The sequence below is a fragment of the Nymphaea colorata genome, chromosome 2, assembly GCF_008831285.2.
Source record: "Nymphaea colorata isolate Beijing-Zhang1983 chromosome 2, ASM883128v2, whole genome shotgun sequence".
Lineage (NCBI taxonomy): Eukaryota > Viridiplantae > Streptophyta > Magnoliopsida > Nymphaeales > Nymphaeaceae > Nymphaea > Nymphaea colorata.
Window position 1 is genome coordinate 28,974,908 of NC_045139.1, and position 27,732 is coordinate 29,002,639.

Genomic DNA, 27,732 nt, shown 5'->3' on the forward strand with positions numbered 1-27,732 from the left:
GGTTTTCTGTATGTGCCAGACGTCGTCCATCACCATCTGCACATCCACTTGGGTGTTGAAAAGTACATTGCTTCTTCTTTCTTGTGATGAGTTTGGAGCTTGAGATGCCTTTTGAACTTGTCAGATCACTTATAAGGTAAATTTTATTGGGCTTGGCAGGAAAATTTCAGAGAAGCACTGCAGATTCCATTTGAGATACATCTTACATCGCTGCAGTGCAGCTTTGAATGGGGAAATTACTTCATATCTTACGATCTTTTAGCTTCAAATTTTAAGAGACAGCAAGCTTTATAAGATCTCTATACAACTCGGTAAGGGTTAAAGTTCTAAACTGAAGGAAGTCAGAAGCTCAATGCCCAGGCGAATCTCTTGACATGTAATGTAAGTCATTAACTTCCAACTAAGGGTGTGCCTGACGCCAATATCCTCACGGAAAAAGTAAAGAACGAAAAGAAGCTAGCAAAAGTTAAATGGCAAATAAAATACAGTATGTTTAGTAAAATCTTTAAGGCTTGTCAAGTTTTGTTTGGTGATAATATGTGGGTGAGATGATGAGCAATTCCTAATCCGTTGACATTGACAATCAACCTGCACCGGGTGTTCATTAACAAAGGGCCTATTTTTTTATATATGGAATTTTTAAGAAGGTCCATCGCCTGTAGTTAGATGACATCAATATGCTCAAGTTAAAAAACAAAGGAAAGAAAACATTTAGGTCAAGTCTATGTGATCGGAAACCACATTGCTTCAAAACTGAGGATCTCAGGTTGGTTAGGGGAAGGGTCCGAACTCTAATTCACAGATCCGATTTCCTCGGTGTTCTCATTGTGGATCTTGAATCTGACATGACTTCAAAGAAGGGAGGGGGTGTGATAATCTCCCCTTTTCCATGTCCAAGGGTAGTTTGGCTATTTCTGGCTTTCAGCAAGTGTGTTCGTCGCCCGAGCATATAACCATTCCTGGTCTAAGGATATGCTTCCAGGTTCTTGGGCATAAAGTGCCGTTAAGAAGTTCAGAATGAACAAAAGATTGTTTTTTCTACATAATTTTTTGCAGCTACACAGCCGACACTGCTTATATCTACTACCCAATTAGTTGAGAAACCACTTCTTAGTTGTGGATGATGCATGCATGTTGTCATGCATTTATACGATAACTAATTGAGATTAATAAGTATTAGCAAAGGATTCCAAATTTCACGGCTTAGCAAGATCACATGGTTTTCAAGTATAAAATTTGATTATAAACTCATTTATGATAAAGTTGGTCCAACCACTTTAATAAAAAAATATTGTGCAGTGAGAAAATGCCAAATTAAATTGGAGAAAGCGGGTGCTTTGAACTAAGTTTCTAACCAGCCCTCAATATTCGATGGTTTTTGTGAAAATGAGAAAAATTTGGACAGCCTTTGTGAAATTTTAGAGAGGAAAAGCTCTCGGGCAATGCGTATGCCTTGTTTGTAAAGGGAATTTCTTCTTGGGCACCAGACTTTTGTATATACTCTCAAAAACGTCAAGTTTTTTTTTTTTTTTTTTTTCAGGCTCTCTTGCAAGCTGAAGCTCAGATGCGTTCGAGTTGCGTGAACCCACAAACGGACTTGTCGCTAACCACCGTCCATCCACAGGATGAACGGCAGACAATCGATCTAGCACGGAAACAATACTAGGCGATCCTCGTACCATAAGCACAGATCGTCGGCAGCTTTATATAAATCCTCGGAACCGGGCAGACGCATCGTCGTCTTCTTCGTGAGGGGTGGCGGAGAGACGGAGAGAGCGAGAGAGGTCCAGAGGGAGGGTCTTGTCTCCCTCAGACCCTCCAATCGCAATCCCTGTCCTTGCCGTCCTTCTCCTCCTCCTCCCATTCTGAATCCTGAATCTTTCGCTCGCCCAATTCTATTTGTTTCGTTGCGATCTTCTTCCCTCGATTTGGCACCATATTTTTTCAAGGAAAAAGCCCGCGGCTTCGTCATTTATTTTATTCGTGTTTTGGTTCGATCTTTCTGTTGCGAGATGCGCTGGATTCCGGGGAAGCATTCCTTGACTTTTGATGCGTAGATCCGTCTGGCGCGCCCATCAGACCATCACATGCACGGCGATTACTGAGATGGAGTCCTTCAAGTTTCCTTCCCGATCGAATCCCATGAATTTTCCTGCTAGATTTCAAGTCCTTCCCCGGGTTCCTCTAGCGAACACGAAGCCCTCGAGTCCGCAGACGACGAAATCTAGCGTCGGAATCATCGTCTCCGTTGTGCTCCTCCTGGTTGGGCTGTTCTGCGTGTTAGCGTTGGTGGTCGGCTCCCAGTTCAATGTAGGGTTCCGCAAGGGGAAAATGAAGGGGTATGGGATCGTTATAGATGGTGGGAGCACGGGCACGCGGATTCACCTGTTCGAGTATCGTAACGACGGAAGAGTGCCGGTTTTGGAATCGATTTCCAAGGAGAATTTTGCGACGATGAGGACACACCCTGGGTTGTCGGCGTTTGAGGAGGACCCTGATGGGGCTGGGAGGTCGATCTTGGGTCTTTTGAAGTTTGCGAAAGAGAGGATTCCCAAAGATCAGTGGGCAGAAACCGAGGTTAGGTTGATGGCAACGGCGGGTCTGCGCAGACTGGAATTGGAATCGCAGGAACGTATATTAGATGAATGCAGAAAGGTTCTTACTTTGTCCGGTTTTAAATTCAAGAACGAGTGGGCTTCCGTCATCACAGGTATGTCTATTTAGGCTTCTTCTGCTTCTATTTCTCTGGTACTTCTTTAATAATGTTTAGCATGCGCCTTCAACAGATTCGTTTGAGGTTGTCGTTCTAGAAGGATCCCGTTTGTGGTGGCCTTCCATATTGTTTCCAATTCCTTGGTTTGAGCTTTCTAGTTTTCGAAGAGAAAGGATGCGATGACGTTCGCCATTTCACTGAAATTTCGTGGATACCGTCACGAGAGATTTTTTTTAGTAATTCGAGACCGCCACAAAAAAGACAAATCGCATAAGTCAGATAGGAAGAAGGGCACCCTAGAGTATATGAATCTGCCAATTATAGGGTACGGCACAATTGAAGCTGACCGTGGTAAAATCAGCAATCGAAAGGATAACAAATTGATAGGTATTCCTCACAAAATTAACATACTTGATATTTGATAACTATAAGATTTGACGGGCGTGATGCTGACAGCATTGGTAGTCGAAGCGTGTTGGTTACTGTGAATAATTAATTGATTTTGGCAACGCACTAAGCTATTAAGTATTAACAGGAGCATGTGGCGGTACGAATGATGATTATCCATCTTTTTGGACTGTTGTTTCCTCAACGTAGTAAGACACCCATATCTGGGCAAGAAGCACAGAGCACATTTGGCATAAATATGTGACCATTCATTGCTATTTTAAAGTAGCATTTTTCGAAATTATAAGTAGGATACATTGGAAACCTTTTCAAATGAGAAAGCCAAAGGATTAATGTGTTGCGTGTTGCAGGAGCTGATGAGGGTATCTATGCTTGGGTTGCTGCAAACTATGCCCTTGGCACTTTAGGAGGTGATCCACATGAAACAACTGGAATCATTGAACTTGGTGGGGCATCTGCTCAGGTTTACTATACAATACCCGCTGTTCATTTTATATGTTTATGTTCTTTGCCTACATTCTTCAGGTATTAGCTTCATAGGAAGAAAATTTTACAGGTTCTTTTCTGTTTTTAATTTCCATGTTAAATAGAAAATTTTGTATTTGATATCAACCACTATTGTCCGAGCATTTATGTGGTAGTTGGTATTTGTTTGAGTATTTCTTGTTGCTAAGACAAGTTTCAAACTCGAGAATTTTGGGCCTTACTTTTTGTATCTTCATGTGGATTCCTACTTCACCATCATATCTGAATTTTCTCTAGTTGCATACTGGTATAGCTGCCATGGCTTTACCTTGCAATTTGCAATCTCACTAAACATAGTGGAATGTAAACTTAAGGATTTAGAATGATGTGATAATGGTTTTTTGCCATTCTTCTATCTACTTTTTGAGGCAGTCTTATCTTTCTACACATGCATCTGGCATAATACTGTACGACCTACAATGTTTTTTTGAACTTACGTTTACTTCTAACATGGTTTTGCATACGTAGCCCACCACAGGCAACAAACCAGTGAGTAGTATCATTAAACCTAGGTTATTTTTGTAATTTTAGCACCCTCCAACCTCCATTGATAAATCCAACTCAGTAGCACCAAAGTGGTGAACTCATTTTATGAACTCCGAACATGGGCAAAAAGTACATAAGAAGTAAACATTTTTGCCGCAGCCTTCCTTAGGAGGTTTAATGTGTAGTGGTAATAACAATGCATGTCTTTGCGAAATATTGCTTTAATTGGAAGAACTTTGCAATAATGTTATTCTTACATTATGTAAGGGCCTCCTTGCTTGAGTGAATTTCATTTATTCTTGCTAGATCATTTGAGGTTTTGTCGACAAAGCAACAAGGATTTATTTCTTCAAAAGGTAGAAGAAAGAATAAAAGTGGTATGGATTGCTTCTATCACATTATTAACCATAAATCCAGTCCCTGTATGTGCCAACACCAAGGTGAAACCAAAGGAGAAGCCTAACTGCCTTCAAGATCTCCATTCCTGCTTGGGTCTGAAAAGGAACCGGCTAGGGCTATTTTCTCTTGTCATAGTCTGGTCCAAGGCCAACAGGTCCATCTGCGCTGTGGATAATCTGATCACTGTTCGACCATGGATCAAACTACAAAGCTCATATGAGCATCCTTGCCAGGCTCCTCATAGTCCCCCTGCCACAGAAGACTTGAAATGGGGAGGATCAGCTTATATGGCATAGATTCAGCTATATCTTAAACATCTTAATAATGCCTATCCCATAGGAAATGTTTGATGACCTTGGATCTCAAATTCAGGGTGGTATGAGAATATGGAGTCTTGTAAGTTGTATCCCAGAATTTTAGATCCATGATCCTTAAGAAGGACCTTATGTCTGTTGATTGAAAAATGCATGAATTACAACTTGGTTCTGCAGTTCTTGCATCTTATGAATCTCAGTTCAACCCTCCTGGTTGACTTGAGACTCATGGATTTGGGGAATAATGAGGATCGTTAATTCATAATTCTCAAGGTTGCAGCTTTGTAGAACCATGTTTAAGGTAGGCCCCATGTTCCTCTGACCCTTGGATCTTAGATCCAGGATAATCAAATTTCCCCTCAGGTATCTCAAGCTATCTCGTCATATAAACTCTGAATTGGTGAGTGTCTGCTGTCGGATGGATTCTTCAGTATTTGAAGGATATGCTTCCCGGTTGTTGTTTGTTTCTAATGGATCTGTACCTGGATGAAAAAGGTTATTGTATCTACATTTTTAGAAATATCATTTTTTATTCTTTCTCTCTTGTGCGCCTTTGACATCTCTGCTCTTTTACTTGAAATATTCCATCCGTTACCAAGAGTAGCTGTTTTGAACAACTTTAGTATCTCTATGGCTGATGTGGAGCATTTTTTCCATTCCATATCAGGTAACATTTGTTCCTAAAGATCCACCACCTCCTGAATTCTCTCGTGTTCTCAGTTTTGGTGGAGTTACTTATAGATTGTATAGCCACAGTTTGCTTCACTTTGGTCAGGTAATTTGCAAGCCTTGTTGATTATTTTGCATTATGTCCTCTTTTCCTTGAGCTAAACATGTTTACATGTCATTTGTAAAATTAAATTTTGGCAGGTTAGAAATTAATTCAACTTTGTGAGAATACAATTTTACATTTTACATGCATGTGCACAAAACAATGTAAATCATATGCCTGAATAACTGTTTAAGTTTGTGCTTGGTGAGGCCAGCATGTAGGAGTCCATACTGCACCATTTACAACAACTTTGCTTTGCAAAATCAGCCTTGGAGTTCCTCCGCATTGCTATGATAGTCCCCGTTTTGGATTTGTTGCTATTAGAATGACATGGCATGACAGTATAACTTAATACACCAGCACAATAGGGATACTATCAAAAGTTATGTTTATCATGGTGCCTTCGCAACTTTATTTCCTTTTTTAGTATTAATTTTTTAATTATTTATTTACTTCTCTGGTTATTTAATGACTCTTTTTTATTGATTACATCACTTTTCAGTTTTCAACTCATCTTTATTGTGTAAGTTTTTTTAGTTTTAACCATTTAAAATTTTAAACTTATTTTCACAAAATGTCAGTCAAATACTCAAAGACAGCATTTATGCTTTATTTCTTTAAGCTAAGAATATACGAATGGCCATGCCTCATTGTCATACTATTCAAAACTCATAAGGCACCAAATTCCTACAGGCATATCTTGTTTCCATGTCTATGTCTACTAGATATAGATTATAGGGATTATCCTGTGTATGTTCCTTTTTTTTCTCTCTCTTGGCATGTAATGATATTCTTCTAACTTGCATTATTCAGGTTGCTTGATTGATAAATAAGGCCTGATATTCTTTTTCCTTTGTTTCTCCAGAATGTGGCATATGATTCAGTTCATAAGTTGCTTGCTTCAAAAGATGGAGTGCAGTGTAAGCTACTTTATATTGCATCTTGCGAAATAATCTGTTGGTATTCATGTACTCGTTATGAAATTTAAGTGAAAACGAAGTAGTTGCCTACGAGCAGTTTTGCATTCAGTTCATACCCTTTGTGACTTGTGTTTATCATACTTTATAATGACTACATCGTAAACTTAGTTTGCCTTCTCTATCCAATTTTGTATTAAAGTATTTCATAAATTTTCTGCATGATTTCCTTGTATGTTGCTGGATAGAGGAGTCCAACTTTGGACAGTCTTTTGATGTGACGCTTTGATTAATTAGTCAAGTGGTGGACATTAAGCTGTGTACTTCTCAGCTTGCTAGTGATTGACCTAAGATGGACCAGATTTTGATTGCATGTACAGCTTGATATGCATAATGCTGAGCTGCCTTTTGTGTTTATCATGCCAATGACTATATCACATACCTATTTTGCCTTTTGCATCCATTTTTTTGAGAGAAGTATCTCAAAAATTTTCTGCATCATTTTTTTGTGTGTAGCCAGGTAGAGTTGTCCAACTGATTCCTTTCTACAATCTTTTTGATGTTATGCTTTGGTAGTTGTTCGAAGGGTGGATATTGGGACGTACTTCTTAGCTTTCTGATGATTGACCTAAGATGGACTAGATTTTTGCTGCATTTACAGCTTTCCATGCAATATGACCAGGCCTTGTGTGGCTCAAACTCTAGTCTGAGTTTTAGTTGACAAACTTTTTATATCTGCCACACATGAGGTCGTATATGTTCACCAAAAATATGGGTTTCCAAAAAGCCTAAGCCCAATAACTTTTGCTGCCAGAATTACAAACTCAGGCTTGGGCCATGGGCAGGTTGTCACTTTATCCTTAGTTAGTTAGGCTGTAATATGGATCGGGATTGGTCTGCTTGGATCTGCTGATGCCTGTTCCTACATAAGAAATGGTAATTTATTGGGTTCTGTAAATAACCTATAGAAAACAATGAAAACAGAATTTGAGGGAAATGTCATAATGTTCTGTTGGGTTTGGAACAAGGAACAAGTCCTTAATCACAATCTTCATTCATTATCCTTCATTATCAAGTTGGGGACTGAAGAAGCTTTTGTGCAATTTAATTGCATTAGTACTTTTAGTTAACAGAAATCTTAACTTTGTAAGTAATTTTTCTGCAATTCAATTGAGTCAGCCTTTTGATTGGATTGCTAGAATTTTTACCCATTGTTCTCATGTAGATTGGTATTTCAAGGTGGCCTGCTTTAATATGTTCTAGTTCTGATACATAGTAATATTTATAGACCTTTAGTCCGTATCAAATTTACTTTTGCTTTGAACATCTGTTGATTTCTCATGTTACAGCTTCAGAATCTCTGGGAGAGAAGACCCTGAACAATCCATGCGTTCCTAGAGGATATAGAAGTACTCTGGAAAAATTGGAACCCTCAACTTATGTGAAGGGGGTAAACAATGATAACCATGTCTCAGTTCATGCAGCAGGAAACTTTTCAGAGTGTAGATCGGCTGCTCTGATGCTTTTACAGAAAGGACATGGTACATGATCGAAATCTTTATGTTTCAACTTTTGACAGCTATATGTCTAACCAAAGTATCTGGCAGCAACAAAAAATATTCACAAGTCACTTGAGGTGTCAAGTGTGTTTTCTGGCTGTAGACTGCAAAAATATTTCAACTACAGAATTTGGGATAACTTCTTGAACTCGGGTTGGTTTATAAGTATGATGCTTGTGAAAAATAGTTGATGGAATTTCGGGTGTTTATTGTTTCATTTATTTGTAACTGCTTCTATATGCTCTTTTAGAATGGTTAACACTGATGTACATGCAGATGAATGCTTGTATCGGCACTGCAATGTGGGGTCCACTTTCATTCCTCATTTGCATGGAAGATTTATAGCCACAGAGAATTTCTTCTACACTTCGAAGGTTAGAGTTGCTTTCTTTCGGATGTTTGATCTATAAGGCTTCATGCTTCACGAACTGTCAAGTTCTATGAGAACATGACTTTTGGTGTTGGCATGTTCTTCTGTAGTTTTATTAGAACACACCTGAACAGGTAGTAACATGCACATTTGATCTGCCTCTTTGTGCAATATTTTTCTATTTTCAACAGTTCTTTGGGTTGGCTCCTTCGGGACTCCTTACTGATCTTATGCTGGCTGGAGAAAATTTCTGTGGAGGGGATTGGTCTGAGCTGAAGAAGAAATATGACACTGTTAATGAAGAAGATTTGGTCAAATATTGCTTTTCTTCTGCATATATTGTCGCACTTCTGCATGATAGCCTTGGGGTACCATTGGACGAGAAAAGGTGAGGAGCATTGATACATTATGATTGACATTAGCTTTCCCCCATATGCATGCATGAGTTGATTACTTTTCTCGTTCCTATTGTTTGGGGTACACATACTAGGTTGAAGAGCACAAACGTAACTGCATGTGCTTTTGTCAGGATATCTGAAAATTTAGGTTTTAAATGCATTTCTGCTCACTTAAAGTCCCATTCATGTTTATATTGTTTTATATAATCTGTCTCCAGTTGGTTACACTGATATAGAATTGCCATGAATTATGTACTGCGCATAATGCAGTTGTTAAATGTTAATTGTGAAGAAAGTTCTTTCTTGATATACGGGTCGAATACATCTGGTCAGGCAGTTCTTGCTATTGAATTTCCTTTAATGCATATTATTTCATTTAGATAAGCTTTTGCAGAAGCATTTTCCTTGAAAACTCTACATAGCTTGAAGCATGAGTCTCAGCCTTTTTTTTTTTTTCCACCATTGTTCTTACTTCAAGATGCAGTGCGATGCAGGCATATTTCACTGCTGTCTTTCAGCAATATGTTTCTTTGGTCAAACGTATATAGTGGATCAGTATCATCCAAGGGTTTTAGTGCATCCTTCAATAGTGTCAATAGTGTCCTTGCTTGTTGAGGTAGTATTCACTTGCCGACCTAGTTTCTTCGTCTTCAATGTCTTTTTTTTGCCTGAAACACAACTTGGATCATGCTGGTCATACCTGTTGTTTGTGGTGCATTTCACGTGAATTCTCTTGGGTAGGGGAGGGTAAGCTGTTGCTAACCCACGTGGTTGACGTCATCAATTGTCATGCTTCCTTGAGGCACTCTGTTACTACCATTGCATAGTGTGATGGTGATATCTGATTATTATTGTATGATTTCTTTTCTGTAGGGTTGGTTTTGCAAATGAAGTTGGCAAAATTCCCTTAGAATGGGCACTGGGAGCCTTCATCATGCAAATGAAGGACAACCAAACGCCACCCTCCAACTGGATCTTTGCAGATGATTCACTGACACTGTTTACGATTCTTGCTGTTGCCGCTGCCTTGATTATCACAGCATGGTCAGTATCAAAATGGCGAAAACCACAAGTAAAGACCATCTATGACCTTGAAAAGGGGCGTTATATCGTTACACGCATCAGCAGGTGATCCAGTTCATTTTGCTCTTATGGAAGAAAATTTTCATGTTTGTAGATCGACATGGTATATTGTATTTTTCATGCCGGAGGAGATGTGCAGCCACAGGTGCGTTTTGTATATTTGTTAGTACCTGTGCTCAGAGTGCGTCTGGGTGGTGGGATCCACATAGGGAACTAAAAATTGATGCCGACATCTCGCTGTACATTCATAAAACTGTGCCACGTTCTGTAGTTGACTACTACCTGGAAGCAGAGCGGACGAAGACGAGAATTATTTGATTTATTACTGCGCTGAAACCTTGTCTCTTTCACTTGTCTTACATTACGCAGGTGAGAATTAGTTGACTTCACCTTCCGGTGCATTGCGGCAACGAACTCCCTCACGAGATGTAAATCAAAACGCCAAATCTACCTTGTGGTTAGCCAACTGAGTTGAGAGAATTAATATGCCGTATTCTCATTCCCCTTTTAAGATATGGAGGAAAATAAGCTGGCTTTTTTACATCATGCCTTCGAAGAATGTAACCATTTTTAGCGTTACGCTTGCGCCGTTGGCTGCAAAGTTGTTTCAGTGGGATGCCCTAGCTTCACTTGAGGGAAGATGCTGGACCTTCGTTTTCTCTGACCAGGTGTTCTCCTGGGGGCGTGCCTGCACATGATGTGTACTGGTCTATAACATCCGTTCCGAATCAACCCTGCTAGAGGTTAGTCCTCCCACTTTTATTAATAAAAAATAGAAAGTAGCTATATACAGTTGAGAGCAGTTGGACATCCTTTACAAGTTGGTTTAGCATAGCTTCGGTTTCATTGCTTGGGTCAATTCGGAGCGATCTTATCACAAAAAACCTTCAGCTTAGACAAAACCCCTGGGCACCGGTGAACGGTCAGCTAAGCATACTCTGGTCCACCGAAGCCAGGCCCCGTTGTTGGAGACCAAAAAAGGGATATGGCCTCTTCATTAACTCGAGAGCATATTAAACACTTCCAGTAACGAAATCGACTCTACTGTGTCTATATCAGGGGGGTAAACCCTATAATCGATCTGAATATCTCCAGACACTCACCATAGGACACCGATAACTCCTACCTTCTGGCTCCTCCAGCCCGTGAGGATCTGAATGCACCACTCCTCGTCGGGTATACTAGGCCAAACATTAGATTGGCCGTATTTAGCCGCCACTCCAATTCCCGTCTGTCCTTAGAATCATTATTAATCACAACCTGAAACTGCTCAACAAAGGCCTTCCACACCCGGACAGCAAGCACCTTGAGCTGAAAAGCGCTCAGATCATGGAGTCCTTCGTTCCGGTTCGTCCAGAGGTTCCAAACAGTCACATGAAAGCACATCCTCCAGCAACTCATAAGCCAACCATGTTTGAAGCTCGAGGAGTACAACCACTTTAGGTCACAGTTGTGGCACTTGCAACTGAACGATGCACAGGGTCATGAGCATGACGCTATCGAAGAACTTTTCTACAAGTTGAGATAAAGTTCTATGCATGACGACAGCATGGAATTTGTTCTCCACGATACCGAACATCTTCAGTCTTAGCTTCAGAAATCATAACGAAAGATGTAAAACAGATAAATGAGAAAGAAATCGTCAAAAAAGTTCCTCCACAATCCACCAAACCAGGTCATGTAGTAGAGAGGGGCCAGGACTTGGGCCTGCAGCTGCTATTACGCAATTGACATATAAGCAAAAAATAAAGCGAGCGCAGCCACAAAAGTATCACAGCAGCAAAATAACATATAAAGGAAAACCTTCACACTAAAGGCTCCGAAAGCTTCATTTTGAATTGAACCTCCCCAGTAAAAAAGAAACACACTTTCTAAAGAGACATAAGGGCACAAAATTGACGTTCACTGTGTCAATTCCTTCAGAATAGAAGGCGAATAAATTCCACAAGTTGACTTAAAAACCAGTAGCAAAATTTTGACTTTTTACCATAATGCATCTCTTTTATGTCCCACTTGATGACAAAAATGTGATCATGGGATGGCATAATAAAAATACATATCATGTGAGAAGAACAAAAAAAGGGACAAGGGCATCAAGTTTCAGATAGATATCGGCACAACAGAATTGTAATGCTCACCCAATCCAAACGCATGCTTGTGATATGACAGCCTGATGCTAGGATTAGAGTTGCCCCCTTCTGTCTTGTACTCCTTACCCATTTCAACATCAGGAAAAGATCCAGAAAATATGATGATGTGCTTTCTCAAGCAATGCATGAGCGCACTTAGTTCAAGTTGTCCTCCCCATGCTGCTGTTGACTCGACTTCGGAACAGTATTTCTCAAATTTTTCAGAGAGGGAATCCTCAGAACTTGTGTCTAGCTTGTTCTCTGACAGGAAAAAAGGAAGGAACTCCGTGGCATGCTCTCTCATGTAGGCAGCAGCCATGGCTCGTAGTTCTTGGTATGTGTATCTAAAGGAATTGCCATGAAGTGAGAGTTGATCTTCTACTGCTCGGTAAAGGCAATGACCATCTGGCTTGATTTCATTGATGGTCAACCCTAAGGGCTCAAGTTTTTTCTCCAGCTTTTCATTCTCAATCATGCGTTCACTGATAATGTTGCTTTGCTCTTCTTGTATTCGCTGCTCACGGGCTGCTTCTTGCTGGGCCCTTTTCTCCTTGCGCCTTAAGCTCCTGCTAGGCTTGGCCGAATCAGAATGATTGGCTGAAACACCTGCTATGGCCTTCACCAAATTATCAATGTCATTAGTCTCTGTTCCTTCTTTGCTTTTATAGCCCAAAGAAGCAAGTTCCTTTGAATGTCTGGCCTTAAGTTTTGAGGAAAGTCTTGAGATCTCCTCTTCCACCTGCTTCTTCTTGGCCTTTTGTTCAGCTTTGCTGCCTCTGGCAGCTGCCTTTTTCATCTCCATTTCCTTGCCTTGAAGCTCAGACATCTCTTTTCTAGAGAAGATAGAGACACCTTTAATATGCTTCAACTAAAAGCAGCATCATGAATGACATATTCTTAACCAAATAATTAGTAAATTCCAATTCCAAATAGCAAAAAATTTCATCCTGTACCAAGAAACTGAGAAAATGGAACAGGCCAATTGCATTTCTTGTGGACCTCCTTCAAAAGGAGAGAGGAGAGATTCTCCCTCTCTTTCTCTCACGCATGCACACACACACACATCATTCTAGCTACGTTTCGTTCATGTTTAAGCAGTAAAGATGACCAAACATGAATGAACAACCATGCATTAATACAGCATCCACTTCCTGAAAGCTGGCAGTCAAAAACATTCTGTATGGTTGCAACCAAACGCAATTAAGACACTGAAATGGTATAGAAGTTCAGTTCCCACCACCTGAATTCTTGGTTGCATTGAAATTCACTCGTTTTCTCGTGAGAAAGTTGAAGGAAACTTAGCTACATCTTCCTTCAAAGTTTGGATACTGAGACCTTCACAAATACTGGGGAAACATGACATCAACCTTAGTCCACAGCTTCACCTGGTCATCTTTGGTTTGCACATGAAAGGGTTAAAACAACTTTACTGCAGAATCAACCAGGGGAAGAAGGAGCATGCCCTACGTCCAGATAAACTAGTTGATCACCTACGTTCATCTGTTCTATCCATGTTTGCAGGACAAAGTAGATATTGTCAAAATTACAACCTAATGAGATAACATTCAAGATCATTTGCAAAGAAAAGTCTACAGCTATGTCAGATGGGTAGGGGATGCGGGTGCTGGTACAGGTGCAGATGCGGGTTGTGGATGAAGCAATTTTTCGAAAAAAATTAGGTGCGGGTGTGGCAAGGATTTATATATGCATATGTGTGTGTGTGTGTTATAGTTATATATATATATATGTCATTTGTTATATAGTTATTTAATTGTTTAGTAACCTTATTTTTCTATATTTACATATAATTTTTTTGTATTAGAGCTAGTTTAGTTAATTGCATATTTAAAATGGTCAGTTTTAGCCTGATTCAGCTGATCGTGCTGGACATGCTGTGTCGGAAAAGCACCAGCACCAGCGTCGACATAGGTGCAACATGGGTGTGGCAGCTGTTGAGGAGCACCTATGTGACATATTATAGCCATTGAATATGGAAAATGTAGCTGATTTTCCTAATAAAGGAACCAAAATGAAACACTAGACACTGGGGCAGCTGAAATTACTGGAATAGACTTGATTTCCGTGCCTAAAAAGTGAACCAATCTTAGATCCATTTGCTCGCATGACCATGGTGATAGAGTAAGTTGACCGCGAAAGATCTCTCATTGAACAGAAAACTAAAGAAATTGAAATTGTCATCCTGACTGAATAAAGGTGACCCAGTATGACAAAGAGGGTAACCGTGAAAAGGTTCTTTCTTAGAAGAAAACTTAGCCCAGTTGGCTCATTATGATAAGTGAACAAGAGATGAACTGAAAGCAGTACAATAAGTAAGGATAGCAATTGAAGACAGATATGCCTGATGCATTGACTCAATTCAGCAGGGGAGGCCTCACAGTTAATATACTTTAGATCATAGGGGACACACTACCAAGCCTAGGTCCAGCCTCATGTCTACGCACACTGAGAGGCTGCTCAGCGTTAGACCTCCACTGGTCATGCTAGTTTTCAAGAAACACCCAGACAGTTGATCAAACCTGCGGCAAGGTACTCCTTTTTTGCTAGCTTTTACTTAAAGCTAAAGCTATAGAATTATGTTTTCCAATACTTTTAGGAGAAGAAGAAAAAGAAAAAGCAGGACAGAATGAGAAATGTGTGCGTTAGAATCGAGCAGTCTCATTCAAATCTTTCTGCACTTCCATGCAGAACAATCCTGGTTCCTCATCAAACTGATAGTATCTGGAAGAAAATCGATATTAACTTCCTTAAATATGCTCCATTCCAAACAAACATATAAAACTTACGTAGAACCTGCATTATGAACAGACACAAACTAAGACCAGTGCTTCCTAATTCCCATAAAAATAGATTAGTCCACTTGTAGAAGGGTGATTCTAGAGATGGGACAGTGTTAACCTTCACACTAACAAGCAACTCACACACACTAACTCTTGGTGAAAGCCCAGCCTTCACTTAGAAACAGAGAGATTTCATTTTGTATTAGGGTTTTAACCCCTGCTCAGCTTTACACATGTATTAAGTGGGGAGGGTTAGACTCTCTAATTACCTCCACAACATGTGTACTGGGCCCATTTATCTGACCCACTAACCAAACTCCCTAAGACTTAGTAACTTCAAATGGACTCAACTAAAGCAAACAACTCCTAACAGATGGCTATTCAAAAGGACCTTCATTGAGGATTAGAAGATGTGAAAGGATGCAAATGACCCTTGAAGTGACACAGAAGAAACTAAGAGAGAGTTCAGAATTACGTAAGGCAGTTCTGCATTATTTAATGCTCACTTTTTGCCCCTATAATTACATGATCAAGGCCTTTCCATTGGCATGCATTTTTGCTTTTAATAGATATGGTTCATTTGCTCATTGAGTACAATTGCAATTTGACATCCAGGCAACATTAAATGAAAATTTCTCACGTGTGGAACGATATCTTTCATGTTTGAGGACAACACCACTTGTACACAAATAGATGCTAAAACTGCCAAATTTACTATTTCAGCCTTCCACAACAAGGAAATTATGTGCAAGCACCATTTTAAGAATGTATTGTAATAGAAAGTGTAAATATTCATGCTCAATAGAGCTCATTATTGAAATTACTACCGCAGGCTATGCAAGAAAAAGCAAGAGAATTTTATGAATACACGAAGACCAGTACTTTGTGAAAGATCTGGAATATCTATGTCATGATTCTGTTCCATCACATCATTCAAATCACCATCATGGGAAGAGACCTGCTGATGTAGTAAGGATAAAGGGTTGGAAGTTGGAATCATGAAGACCAACTACCACATACCACACTTCATTACACTGACCAACAATAGTTGCTTGTCATGCAACTGTAATGAAGAGCCAATGTATCCACTTTAGAAGCACATTCATAATGATTGAGCTCTTAAATTGCTCCTTTAAAACTTCCAAATTTCTGTTTATGCGATGCTTCAAATATTAAGAATCTGGCCCAGATGGTGGTACATGGTCAAATGCAAACAATAATTATGGCCTCCTAAATACGACTTAGGAAGATATCCTATGAATGGAAAACTAAGTAACACGGGTAAGGCAAAATGGCCCCCGTACCCGACCATATTTTTTCTGGGTCAGAACCAATCCAAAACACAATAATCCTTTTATTTTAACACACAGTGCTCACTCAATGACCCAACAACCATTTAGTCACACCCTTCACACCTGCAGCCTTCCGTTCACCTGCAACAGGACTCAATAGTAATGACCAGAGATGACAATTGCCAGGGATGGCTGCCAATGAGGCAAGCCAGGGGTTCCACCCCTTCTTTCTGTTTCTTGAAGCTACGTTTTAAATATCTTGTTTGTTGTTTTTCAGTAAGTAACAAATATTGTTGTGGGATTTTATATATGTGTGTGTGTATATACCCTGACATAACGTGTATCAAAATTGCAATTCCCATACCTGTACCCATGGAAAAAACCCACATTTATGGCATGGTAGGAACTAGATACTATTTAGGTGATCTAAAGATTGCCAACAATGGTAGATAGTCAGGCCTAAACAATAGGTAAATCCTCCAAAATAAGACTTACAAGGTTGCCTTAAGAGTGGGGAAACAAAACAGATAAAGAACATGGTACTAACAATATATGTTAAATGATCTGACGATTGGTCAACAGTTAGATCAGGTATATCTTCCGAAGTGAGACTTAGGAGGCTGTCTTATGAAACAAAAGATATTTATAATATAGTAAGAACAGGATGCATTAAATGATCTGAAGGTTGATTGACAGATAATCATTTAATCAACACAAGCAGTTGAGCAACGACTATACTTTCCATTCTGAAGAAAAAGCCCATGATGAAAGTAGTGAAATCGATTGCATCACTAGACGTTGCATTTGTAAATATTTGTATTCAACAACATCTCTTGTTTCAAGAGCAAAAGAATTCACAAATAATGACTCTAAAAATCCATAAATCTTCGTCAAAACTTATTAACATAATTTAGTGTATGTGTTCAATAACATCTCTTGTTTCAAGACCAAGAGAATTTACAGATAGTGGCTCTAAAATTCCACGAATCTTTGTCAAAACTTATAGGGAAGCTCTGGTAGTTTCACCGCCAGCGCAACTGCATAACAACTAGATTGTTTCGGTAAGGCAACATATTACCTTTGCATCGGCACTCTATAGCAACCATTATTACTCTATTTAGCACTAGTGATAATTGTGATTTACAAGCAATTAACTCATTGGAACAACAAGAGCATTTCACAAGCAACAAAAGCATCTCATAATGGAAAATTTCAAACAAAAATTGAACAAGCAATTAACTCATTGGAACAACAAGAGCATTTCACAAGCAACAAAAGCATCTCATAATGGAAAATTTCAAACAAAAATTGAATATAGATATATGCCCTCGAAAAACATACAAGTATAAAAAATCTAAAGAGTAGAATAAAACAATAAAGGGTTACACACAACCCTCTAATAGGTAGTTCTGCATCCCAATTGCCTAATGACTAGATGATTCAGTAATGCAACATGTAACCTCTTCTCAGCACTCTATAGCAACCACTGCTGCTGCATTTACCACTAGCAATAATAGTTATTTGTAAGCAATTAACTCATTGAAGCAATATAAGCATTTCATAATGGAAATTTTTGAAAAAAAAAAATTGATGGCAGATCTTGCCCTCTCACACAAACTATTCAAAAGCTAAATAGCAAAATACAACAAGAGAGGGTGACACATGAACTATGAGAACAGCAGAACCACAATTCAAACTGATTTATACATTATCTGCTTCTACAAGTGAAATTCCTGTTTTAGGGATTTATGCATATACGGAGCTCCAAAACCGCATAGCAAGCAGTCCTTGCACTCCTTTCTTCAAACTTTGTGGAATTCGAGGAATGGTTGCTTCGGAGCAATTTAAGCCATAAAACATATTCTCACTCAATGAAATAAATTTAGATGTGATATCCAACACTGCAGAAGTTTTCACTGTTAAAGCTTTAGCCACCAACCCCATCAAATATCACTGATTTTTTAAAACATTCGGACTAGGTTATCAAGAAGCATCAGTAAGCCACAATTATGAACAAATAAGTAGCAAGAGTAACTCAAACTATCTGCCACCAAAGACAACAAAAACAAAAACAAAATCAGTAATATTATTGCTGAAGCTATGACAAAGCAAACGAACATACCCATACTAACGACAAAAAAAAAAAAACAAACTGAAATTGACATTAACTTCGTTTTATCACAGAAGAAGATAAAAACCGCATTAAAAAAAGGCATTCAAGCATCAAAACACGGATGGGAACAAATCACCAATATGAACAAACTTAAGAAAGTTCTCGACAAAGCAATATGGCGGTGAACAAACGAAATATATATTGCAACAAAAATATGATGGCGACCAAACGAAATATAGATCGGGAAAGAACGAAGAAAATTTAACACCTGTGCCTGGAAAGCATTTGATCAAGGCTTTCTCCTTTAGTTTCATGCGGGTCCTCTACAGCCTTTTCAGAGTCATTGTTTTCTGATTCTGGGTTGCCTGTGAAGCGAGAGTTATCGGCATCGGAAAGATAGGTTCCCCCGTTTCTTGATTCCATTGACAAGCTCCGAATTGAATATCTGGAAACGGAGAGAAAATATTGTAAAAGGAAAAAAGGACGAAGGAATGGGCAAAGGAAGCACCCTTCGTTCACGATAAAAGGGAGAAAGTGGAAGATACCTTTAGCCCCTCTCGATAACATGTCGGTTTGGAGGCGCCCACGGGCCAGGGCCACGACCTTCTAAGAGATAGAGGACCAGGTTGTCTCAGATGTTACCAAGGCGCGGCCTCGATGGGTTCGATACGTCGAATCGTCATCCGTTTGTCACGACCGCTCCCAGGAGTCGGCCGCTCTTCAGAATGCTCATCCGGATCCGGCCGACTCCAATCCAACCGAAACATTAATCTGTCAGTCTAAGATCTGGAGGAAAGGGTCCTTTCTTTTTTCATTTTCTTATGATTTAGTATTATTATGGGATCTAAGGAGGACACCATCAACTAAGCATCATCCATCTACAAATAACATCCATATAAATCAAACTGACGACCATCTATGTATATCTATCTATAAGAATAGCACCTATAGACATCAAAGCTAATGACCAAACTTTCAAATAAGACTTGCAAGTTTTCTTCTCTCAAATAGTAGTTTCTTCCAGCGCTGTAGGCAGACGTACATGAGCGCCACCGTTCTTGTCAATCAGATGGAAGAAACCAGTGGCATCGGCCTACATGCTTCAACCGATAAGTTTACAATATAATTTTTCTTAATAACTAGAGAACCATGGACTAGCATTTTATTGAAAAAAAAAAACAAGCATATAATACGCGCCGAATTGGCGGAAATTGAAGAAATTTGATCTCGTTCAAAGTAGCGAATTTCGGTTTTTTAATTATTGTAAAAAAATGACTTTGATATAAATTTCTACTAATTGTTATCAAAATAACTTTTAAAATATTTTTGGTCGAATCCTCCCGCCGATTCAATTGAATCCGGTGCATTAATCGATTCTCCAAAGGGGTTCTCAAAACCCGATCTTTACAATGCATATTTTGAGTTATTATAACCATTGTCCAAATATTACCCTTGTTAAATATAGTTGGTTCAGTTACTAACGATCATATTTTAATTTATTGGACTTATCTTCAAAGGATTTGCATATTGAACATAATAAGCTCGATTCCACACGTACTTGTTTCTAATTGTGAAAGGAAAATTGACTGGACACTTGAACCTTGCAAGGTCATGCGGTGAGTTTACTTACTCTCGGCTTTATTTTTCATTTGCGATGCCTCAGTTGCTACGAGGGCGCATTGTATCTATTAACAAACTCCGTAAATTCGATTCAAAAGTATTCTTGTAAAATCAATCGTATGTTTCGGAAGGTTTCAAAAATATAGTTGACGGAGGATGAAGGATAGTGGAACTTCTAAGTTCCTGATGTTGGTAGAATCCGATCGAGTCCTACAAACCTATTAGGTTGCTAAGGATCTTCGATTCCAGACGAATGTCATCGTAATCGGCCGATTCAAATCAAATCAGACCATGGCCCTATCCAAAAATACCACCTGTCCAGTTTTAACTAATTTTCTAACATATTTTAAAATCCTTTTTCCATTTATTTTTTTAAATATGACAAGCCATTTAGTTTTAAAAAATAATACATTTTTGATGCATTTAATGGATTTGCCTAATTGTCTGGCTCCCCTATTTTCTTCACAAATCTATTCGTATAGCACTGCTTCTGCTTGAGACCCATTAATCAAAAGTGGTTCAACATATCAGAAGAGGTAAAAATCTAGGGTTGATTTGCTCAACCCTATCTTACCTTTAAAGAAAAACAAAGCTGTGGTTTATTTTATTTTATTTTTAAATGGTTCCAAGGGTTTTATGGTAAGCTATTCATGTGAAATTAAAGAAGTAGCACTGATAACTCTGAGAGGAAGAGTGAAGGCTTCAGTTTTTTACAAGGCTACTCACCTGAAAAAATGTGGGCAAGGAAAGTAGTTTTTTTTTTTTTAAAAAAAAAGTACTCATGTCTTCTTTGGATAGATTGATAATTTGGAGGGGCGAGCAGAATCGGTAGCTACCAGATTATGCTACTGGTGATATAATCCTGTCTTCTTTACTCCTTTTGTCAAAACTAAGCGTGCTGCGCAAATGGAGACTACCCTTAAGGCATGAGCAGGGAAGAGGTCGACATTTTCTTGGGTGCGATGCTATCCATGCCTTAGATAAGAGTATGATGCGAAATTAAGCTGGAGATCCTCACGATCATGCATGAAATTAATTAGTCATGGTGTTCTAATATTCATTCGCGAGTCCGCCTTTGACTCATTTTTCTTTTGTGTAGTGTTAATTGCGAGCCTGTTAGATATTTGGTTTTGGAGTGGAGAGGACTAGTTGCGCTGATTTAGCCTTGCTGAGTGAAATTCCCCGTGCTTTACTGTCAACATCCTGGAATTAATAGTGCAGTTGGCTAAGTTGGACTAGAAATGGTCATTCAATTTGGTGATGCTTCAGTGGATGGTGACAAATAGACTTTGGTATGATCAAGATACAAGGAACATACATGGTTGATCTCTCAATTGCGATCAGCTGGTATTTAAATCGTACCTAAGTCAAAGAAAGACTGGGACATTATTTAATTTGACAGATAAATTAAAGTTTGTCGCTACTTGCTGTTTAGGGGACGGTAGAAGCAAATTTCCTTTTTCTTTTCCTTTTCTGATCATGAGGAGCAAAAACTCACCAAGGACAGGACAACTTTATCATTATGTATGGCTGGTTGATGCATGCATGAGTCCAATCAGTGACGGCATGAGACAACTATGTGGTTCGACAGTGAGGCCTACATCCAAGCTGTCAAATTTCTTGTACAGACACAAGGCATCGATCTGCACAAGGGAGTATGGAGCAGGTCTTAGGGAAACACTAGTTTCAGTTACAAGCAAGTCTTGAATTCTTGGCTTGCTGTATTATTAACGTTGCTGATTTCATTGAGAATTAAGTTATACATTATGTCTGATATTCAATGCAGAATATATTGATAAATCACATCAGCCAGCTTTCATTTTGTGAACGACTTAATGCAGATCAGAGATGGCGTAAATAGATTCCGGCACTTCAGGAGTGGTGTGGAAGTAAACATCTGCAGATCAAGGCTGGGTAAATTCTTTTAACATCGATCAATCAGGACAGGTCCATTTGTCTGTAAGAGATCAAAGCAAAGGAGTTACAGGTATGTATATATATATATATATATATATTACTGCCTCTGCTTTTATGATCGTCTGCAAACATGTCTTGCTTCCCGGTCCATGCATGTTGCTCCCCGTATTTCTAACAATCCTTGACTTGAAAATGTGAGTCTAATTAAGAGAATAGGTGGGCGAGTTGCACGGCCTATGTAGCGAAAGCTAGGAATTGAAGAGTTAAGTGCATAGATTAAGGTCATGATCAGTAGGCTTGCTATATACGTTCGTAACATTAATATTACGAAAGATGGCTGTAGAATCACATTATTGGCTCCCCCTACGTGTGTACTTGTTTCTAAGTAGTTCATAGGCCGACATGCATGCTGTTGTTCTTTCACATCATTGCAATGTGTCGGTCGGATTTTCAAAAGTGCGCAGATTCACAGAGCGTTGAACCTGTGTGTGTACAATCATTAATTACTTGAGAAAAACAAGGCCTAGCAAATGACAATATGTCTATTATTTTACTCTTTTGTGTGAAACCGATGTTCCTTAGCCAGTTAACCCAACAGATATGCACTAATAAGTTGTTTTTTCAGGAAAAAAAACTCACTGGTGCCCATTGAAGGCTAATAATCAAATTGTGTTCTTTTTCCTTTTCAAATTGTATTCTTTGTTTGTTTTGTTAGATCAACGTACACTCTCCGTTAATTTACAGAAAGATTTAAGAACACATACTTATTTTCCAGTTTTTTTTTCCTTGACCAGCCCATTTTCCAATATATAGTCGACGGTGTCTGATGATTTTGCTTCCATCGCGCACAACCCCAGCCGACCCGTTAGGTTAAAAACTCTGAACGTCCCATTTTAGTTCTGCCGCTGGATGCATTTGACTTTTCTTGACTTCTTTATACTCAGAGAAATAAAAGCTATGTCTGAGATCGAGTTTTTGCTTCTGACATGTGAAGCAGGCAGACTTCGGAAGGTAAAAAGAACACAGACACACGCACACGAGTTTTGGTAGCTCCATCTTGGACGCCAGAAAACATACTTCAACAGGGATTTAATTTGCGGTAACCAGAACGCACAGGTATGTTCATTACTCTACTTTAGTTTCAATTGTTTTCACGAAAAAAACTTGATTTTTTTGACCCATCAAGGTCTTGACATTATGTCATAAGCGAATTCACTTTCGTTTTCGAGAGCTATCTAAACTTTAAAATTACCAAGCTTAATGTATTCTCCACACCAAATAAATAATAACAACATGTACTCTACATGGTTATATAAGTTGAGTAGAAAACCATGCACGTAAAACTACACAAGAGAACGCTTTTGCGTTTGAATTGAATATCCATTGTTTAAGGTGTATATAACAGTTTTTCTTGTTGCAATACTGTCTATAAGAAAGTTGCCATGATCTGCTTGCAGGCCTTGATAAAGAATACTTACATGCACACAAAGAGAGAGAGAGAGAGAGAGAGAACGTGGATCTATATGCAGAGTGGGGGATCCTCCTCCATTAACAGCTGCCCAATGCATTGCATCTGGTGGTTGTTGTCACCAACGCTCCCCGATACATTGTATCGGGGCATACATAGCTAGGGACATGTGCGTGGGGCTGGAGTCCTTCTATCAGCAGGAGGAATCCAGCCCTTATGTCAAGCCGGTAGGAGGCCTGAGAATTAATCCCCTTATCATTTTTATCAGAATACTATTTAATTTGTGTAAAATCTAACCTTATACATATTAACTGAAATGTACTATGATTGGAAATCTTCTATATTTAGTCAATCATTTTTTGAGTTTAAATGTGCTTTTTTTAATCGTGAATTTTTTGATAGCTCTTATGCATAACATCAAATTTTGATAGCAGAAAAATAAACACTTCCCATGAAAAACTTCATTCAAACATATTCCATACTAACTTAACATTCATGAACATGTCATGTCAACATGTGAAATTCATGTGGCACAAAATGAGTTCATAGTTGGAACCGAAAATATAATATTGAAATGGCATTCGATTATTGAGGAACAACCGATGCACGTCGAGTTAATTGGATCAAACTCAAGGACGTAACTATGAGTAGCTACCAGCTTCGGAGAAAGCGTGAAAGAAAGAGACTTGTTATATGGGATAAGAATACCCAGTGAGAGAGTGAGAGAGAAGGTTTGGGAAGATGATTTCCATAAGCTAAAATGTTGGCCATAAATATGGAATATTCAGATGCAAGCAATCAGTTTCGCATCGCATCTTTATCTTCCTTGACCAACATTCGCTTGTCCTTCAATTCCAGCAACCACCCCGTGGATTCACATTAAAAAGACCTTTATTTCATGTTACAAGGGGCCTCATGTTTCATTTAAGTCAATGACATCACGCTCACCAAGATGGCCATACATAACATCTTAACTACGTAGATTTCGCAGACATTGATAACATCATCTCTTTTAAATTGCACTTCACAGAGTGAGCATGTGGGCGGCTAGCAGACCCCATCTGGTAGTAGGTCTAGTCTTAATAACGTTTCCCCTACAAGCAAATAAATATGATACATGAGTTCCAACAACTCCATTTCATGATCGCACTGTCAACTCTGATTATGATTTTTCGTTTGCTTCCGCACCTCTAAACGCACCATCGGATGCGTGTGTGACTGATGAAACTGCCTTTTAAGCACGAAACCCATTCTTTCTGATGTCTCAGTTCATTCATAAGCTAACCACATGTTGTTGGCGCTCACAGCGAGATATGTACACCTGATGAACTGAGTAATTTGAATGCCTTTAATTGCCTGCAGTAAGGCAGTGAATGCTGAGTGCGCAATGCAGTGTACGTCTTGCAAGTAGAAAAAGATGTACTTTGCCCTTTAAAAAAATACCGTGTACTTCTGGGCTTTACAATACTTAGTGGAACCCGGACAGAGATTTACAAGGGAAGGTAATAGAAGTGTTCGATCGGAGTAGCAAGTAGCATAATCACACTCTACTGTCAGTTTCTTCCTGAAGTGAAAGAAAAACAAAGGACTGTCGTTAAAGCAGTACTCGTCGGTTTGGTCCTCCATCGTCGAACTGCACCGACTCCCTGTCGTAGACTAGTCGGCATACAGCTTCTGTGTTTGGCAGATATCAGCGCAGACAGTTTCTGATTTTAATGCAAGAAGTGGAAGTTTGAGGAGGAAAATAAGAGAAAAGAGCTTGGTGTTGACAAATCAAACCTGAAACATCTAGCTCTAAAGTAATGGAATCACATGGGGCTGTTGACGACTGTTGGCTTTCATAAAATCTTGTGAACCACCACAAAAGCAAAATGTACAAGTTCTCATGATTGCTGACCACAATAATCTTAGTGATTGGAACTATAGTGGCATTCTTTATTCAGGTCTTTGATTACTTCACAATATAGAAAAGCAGTGTAGTTCGAATTTTCAAGTTAAATTGGACAGTTCCCGGGTGTTCATGTCCCTTAGCATAAACTGTTGAAATCGAACCAACTTGAAAAAGAACAGCGAGAGAGATTTTTAGATGCATTCTGTCATGAGAATAGTTACCGTCAATGCCGTAAACATCAGTTTCCATTTTATGCCCAAAACCTGAAGATAGGCTATCTCAGTTGGTATGCCTGTTCCTTACCCGGCATCTTTTAAATTTGAAGAAAGAAACATTTTTACTAATTTTTTTGATTGAGATATCGGCCAACGGGGGCTGACTAGACCCATATCAGCCTACATTTGAAAGGCCCTGAATCGGCCCCTGCCTTCTTGCAGAGTGCTGTTATGCTGTGGTTGAAGAGGAGATGGCAGAAGGAGGAGAGGACCATACACAATGTTAAAACTCATGATCAGCACAAACACAATAAACTATCTCATTTCCATAATATTGATAATAATGGTTACGGTGTTAAGTATCCCAGTGAACCAATTAATCACCAAAGTATGTGGAACATGGGGGTCTTTCAGATAACAGAAACGGACTACTGGTTAAGAAAAGAGAAGTAGATATAAACTGGTGTTCCACAGATAACTCAAAACCTTCCAGCATCGGGAGTATCGCTAATCATTGAATCCATAGAGGAAAAAACCTATCTCAAACCATGTCCCAATCATTTGCCACCAATAAACAGTAGGACAAGGAGTGCATACATCATACATGCATGTGGAACCAAAAGTGACTACGGCTGAACTGTATCTGACCCACTTTCAAGCTAATTAAGAGCAATGGAATCACATGGGCAGAAAGGTCATGACGTAACCTTCAAGAGAACCGATTACGAGAACCATGTTAGAGCTCCCTTAGGCACAGAAGGACTGCTAGTTAGTTCAATGCGCCCAAAAAAATTGTTCAATAAGCAGTTTCTTTCGAGTAAGAACATGGAGAAAGAAATGAAATGAAGGTTTAGGTCAGTTTTCATGGGCACCGAAGCAAGAAGTTGAAGTTTTACCAGCGCATGCAAGATTTTGAAGAAGATGTTTCTGAAAATTCTATTCATAATCTCTAGATCAATAAAAGGCACTTATATATTATTTACTTTTTAGATTCAACAGCAAGATGAAAATTTTCAGGCAATCATCTAGCTAAACCCAAAGCCTTGCATTGAGCAGCGTGTTTACGCACTCATCTGCAACTTGGACCAAGTCCAGTTTGACATAAGCGCGAGTACATAAGCATGGCATTTTTTTCATATAGATAGCAAACAGGCCAACTGAGGTGAACGTCTTTTCTGAAGCGGAGATCAAACACAATGTTGGCAGTGTATGTGCGGCATGTATCACTATAAATGGACTCAACGTTTGAGCATTAAGTGCACTTCAAGGTTGCAGGTGCTTGGCAGTTTCCTAGTTTTAAATTTCTAGTGTGGAAAAGCTGCACTCGTTATAATGGCTGATGGAGTTGGCCATTACTTACTGTACCTGGGAACTGTAAATGGATACAGGAACTGCAGCTTGAATGTTTTTTTTTCCTCAATGCTTTTTTCTACCCGGATTCCTGTCCAATCTGATTATCTATGCATTTTAGCTAGTGATGTCAGCTACCTAGGTCTGGTGAAAAAGAAAAAAAAAAAAAAACCGAATACTGACCAAATCTGCGTGTGATATATGGTTTGTATTTTAGCCCATATCTCAAGTATCAGTCTGGAAACCTGCCAACAAATTGATCCTATTTACCCCGTTCACATGTCAAAGTAGTAGCTTGAGTTACTTAGGCTCGAGTTTGGTTTCAGAAAAATCAGGTTTGATTTCCAACCAGAATCAAGATCAATATTAGGTTGGATTTGTGAATTGGATTGCTTCTTTGCCCGGTAGAACTGTAGATCTCCAACTAGGGTTAGGTGGAGAAAACCATCTTGAGACCAAAAACGGGAAAAGATTGGGTAGTAGAACTTCGTAAAGATTGAACAGTACTCATTACTTCTCTACGTGCTTGTAATCATCTTCTAAAAATGGTATCTACGAAATCAAGCTAAAAGGAAAGTAGATGTCACTTAAAGCCAAAATAGTGACCAGAGATGACTCATATTCAACCCCATGTGATTTCCGTTCTTGTTAATTCCTATTTATCTAACTAATTAAATTTAAATGACTTGTCTATTTTGTTTTTTTTTTTTGTCCAAGAGAGATATTCAGTTGCACCACTTGCTCATACCCCAAAACGAATATGTTAAGTTACATGATTTTATTTGGTTTGGTTTGTTTTCACACATGAATGGTTTAAAAGGAACTGCACTTCCCAAAGTATGTGCTTGGGAAAAGGGCGAGCAAATTACGATTCCAAACCAAGAAAAAAGTGGCTGAAGTGACGAGCTATAATCAGAATATTGTTTTATTGGAAGCGAAAATGCACCAGCTTAGCAATAAATTGCAGAAGAAAATTACATGGAGATTGTGGCCCA

At 39.0% G+C, this 27,732-nt stretch overlaps 2 protein-coding genes across 3 annotated transcripts; one reads left to right on the plus strand and one right to left on the minus strand.

The window, feature by feature from the left end:
• The first annotated feature begins 1,722 nt into the window (after nt 1-1,722).
• Nucleotides 1,723-10,654, plus strand: LOC116248661 (probable apyrase 6). The gene is made up of 9 exons (XM_031621582.2): nt 1,723-2,710; nt 3,472-3,584; nt 5,513-5,620; nt 6,483-6,537; nt 7,884-8,075; nt 8,370-8,467; nt 8,655-8,851; nt 9,735-9,989; nt 10,314-10,654. Exons 1-9 carry the CDS (start codon nt 2,050-2,052, stop codon nt 10,315-10,317), a joined length of 1,683 nt encoding a protein of 560 aa, XP_031477442.1. The 5' UTR covers nt 1,723-2,049; the 3' UTR covers nt 10,318-10,654.
• A 1,185-nt stretch (nt 10,655-11,839) lies between these two features.
• On the minus strand, nt 11,840-18,999 carry LOC116248662 (OVARIAN TUMOR DOMAIN-containing deubiquitinating enzyme 5). 2 transcript variants are annotated; one of them, XM_031621584.2, is made up of 3 exons: nt 18,822-18,999; nt 18,545-18,721; nt 11,840-12,906 (listed from the first exon to the last, which is right to left on the minus strand). In XM_031621584.2, the coding sequence occupies exons 2-3, from the start codon at nt 18,697-18,699 to the stop codon at nt 12,045-12,047; spliced, it is 1,017 nt and encodes a 338-aa protein (XP_031477444.1). In that variant the 5' UTR covers nt 18,700-18,721; nt 18,822-18,999; the 3' UTR covers nt 11,840-12,044. The 2 variants fall into 2 exon arrangements, with proteins under 2 accessions (XP_031477444.1, XP_031477443.1); XM_031621583.2 differs by lacking the exon at nt 18,822-18,999 and having other exon boundaries at nt 18,545-18,810.
• Nucleotides 19,000-27,732: the final 8,733 nt, after the last annotated feature.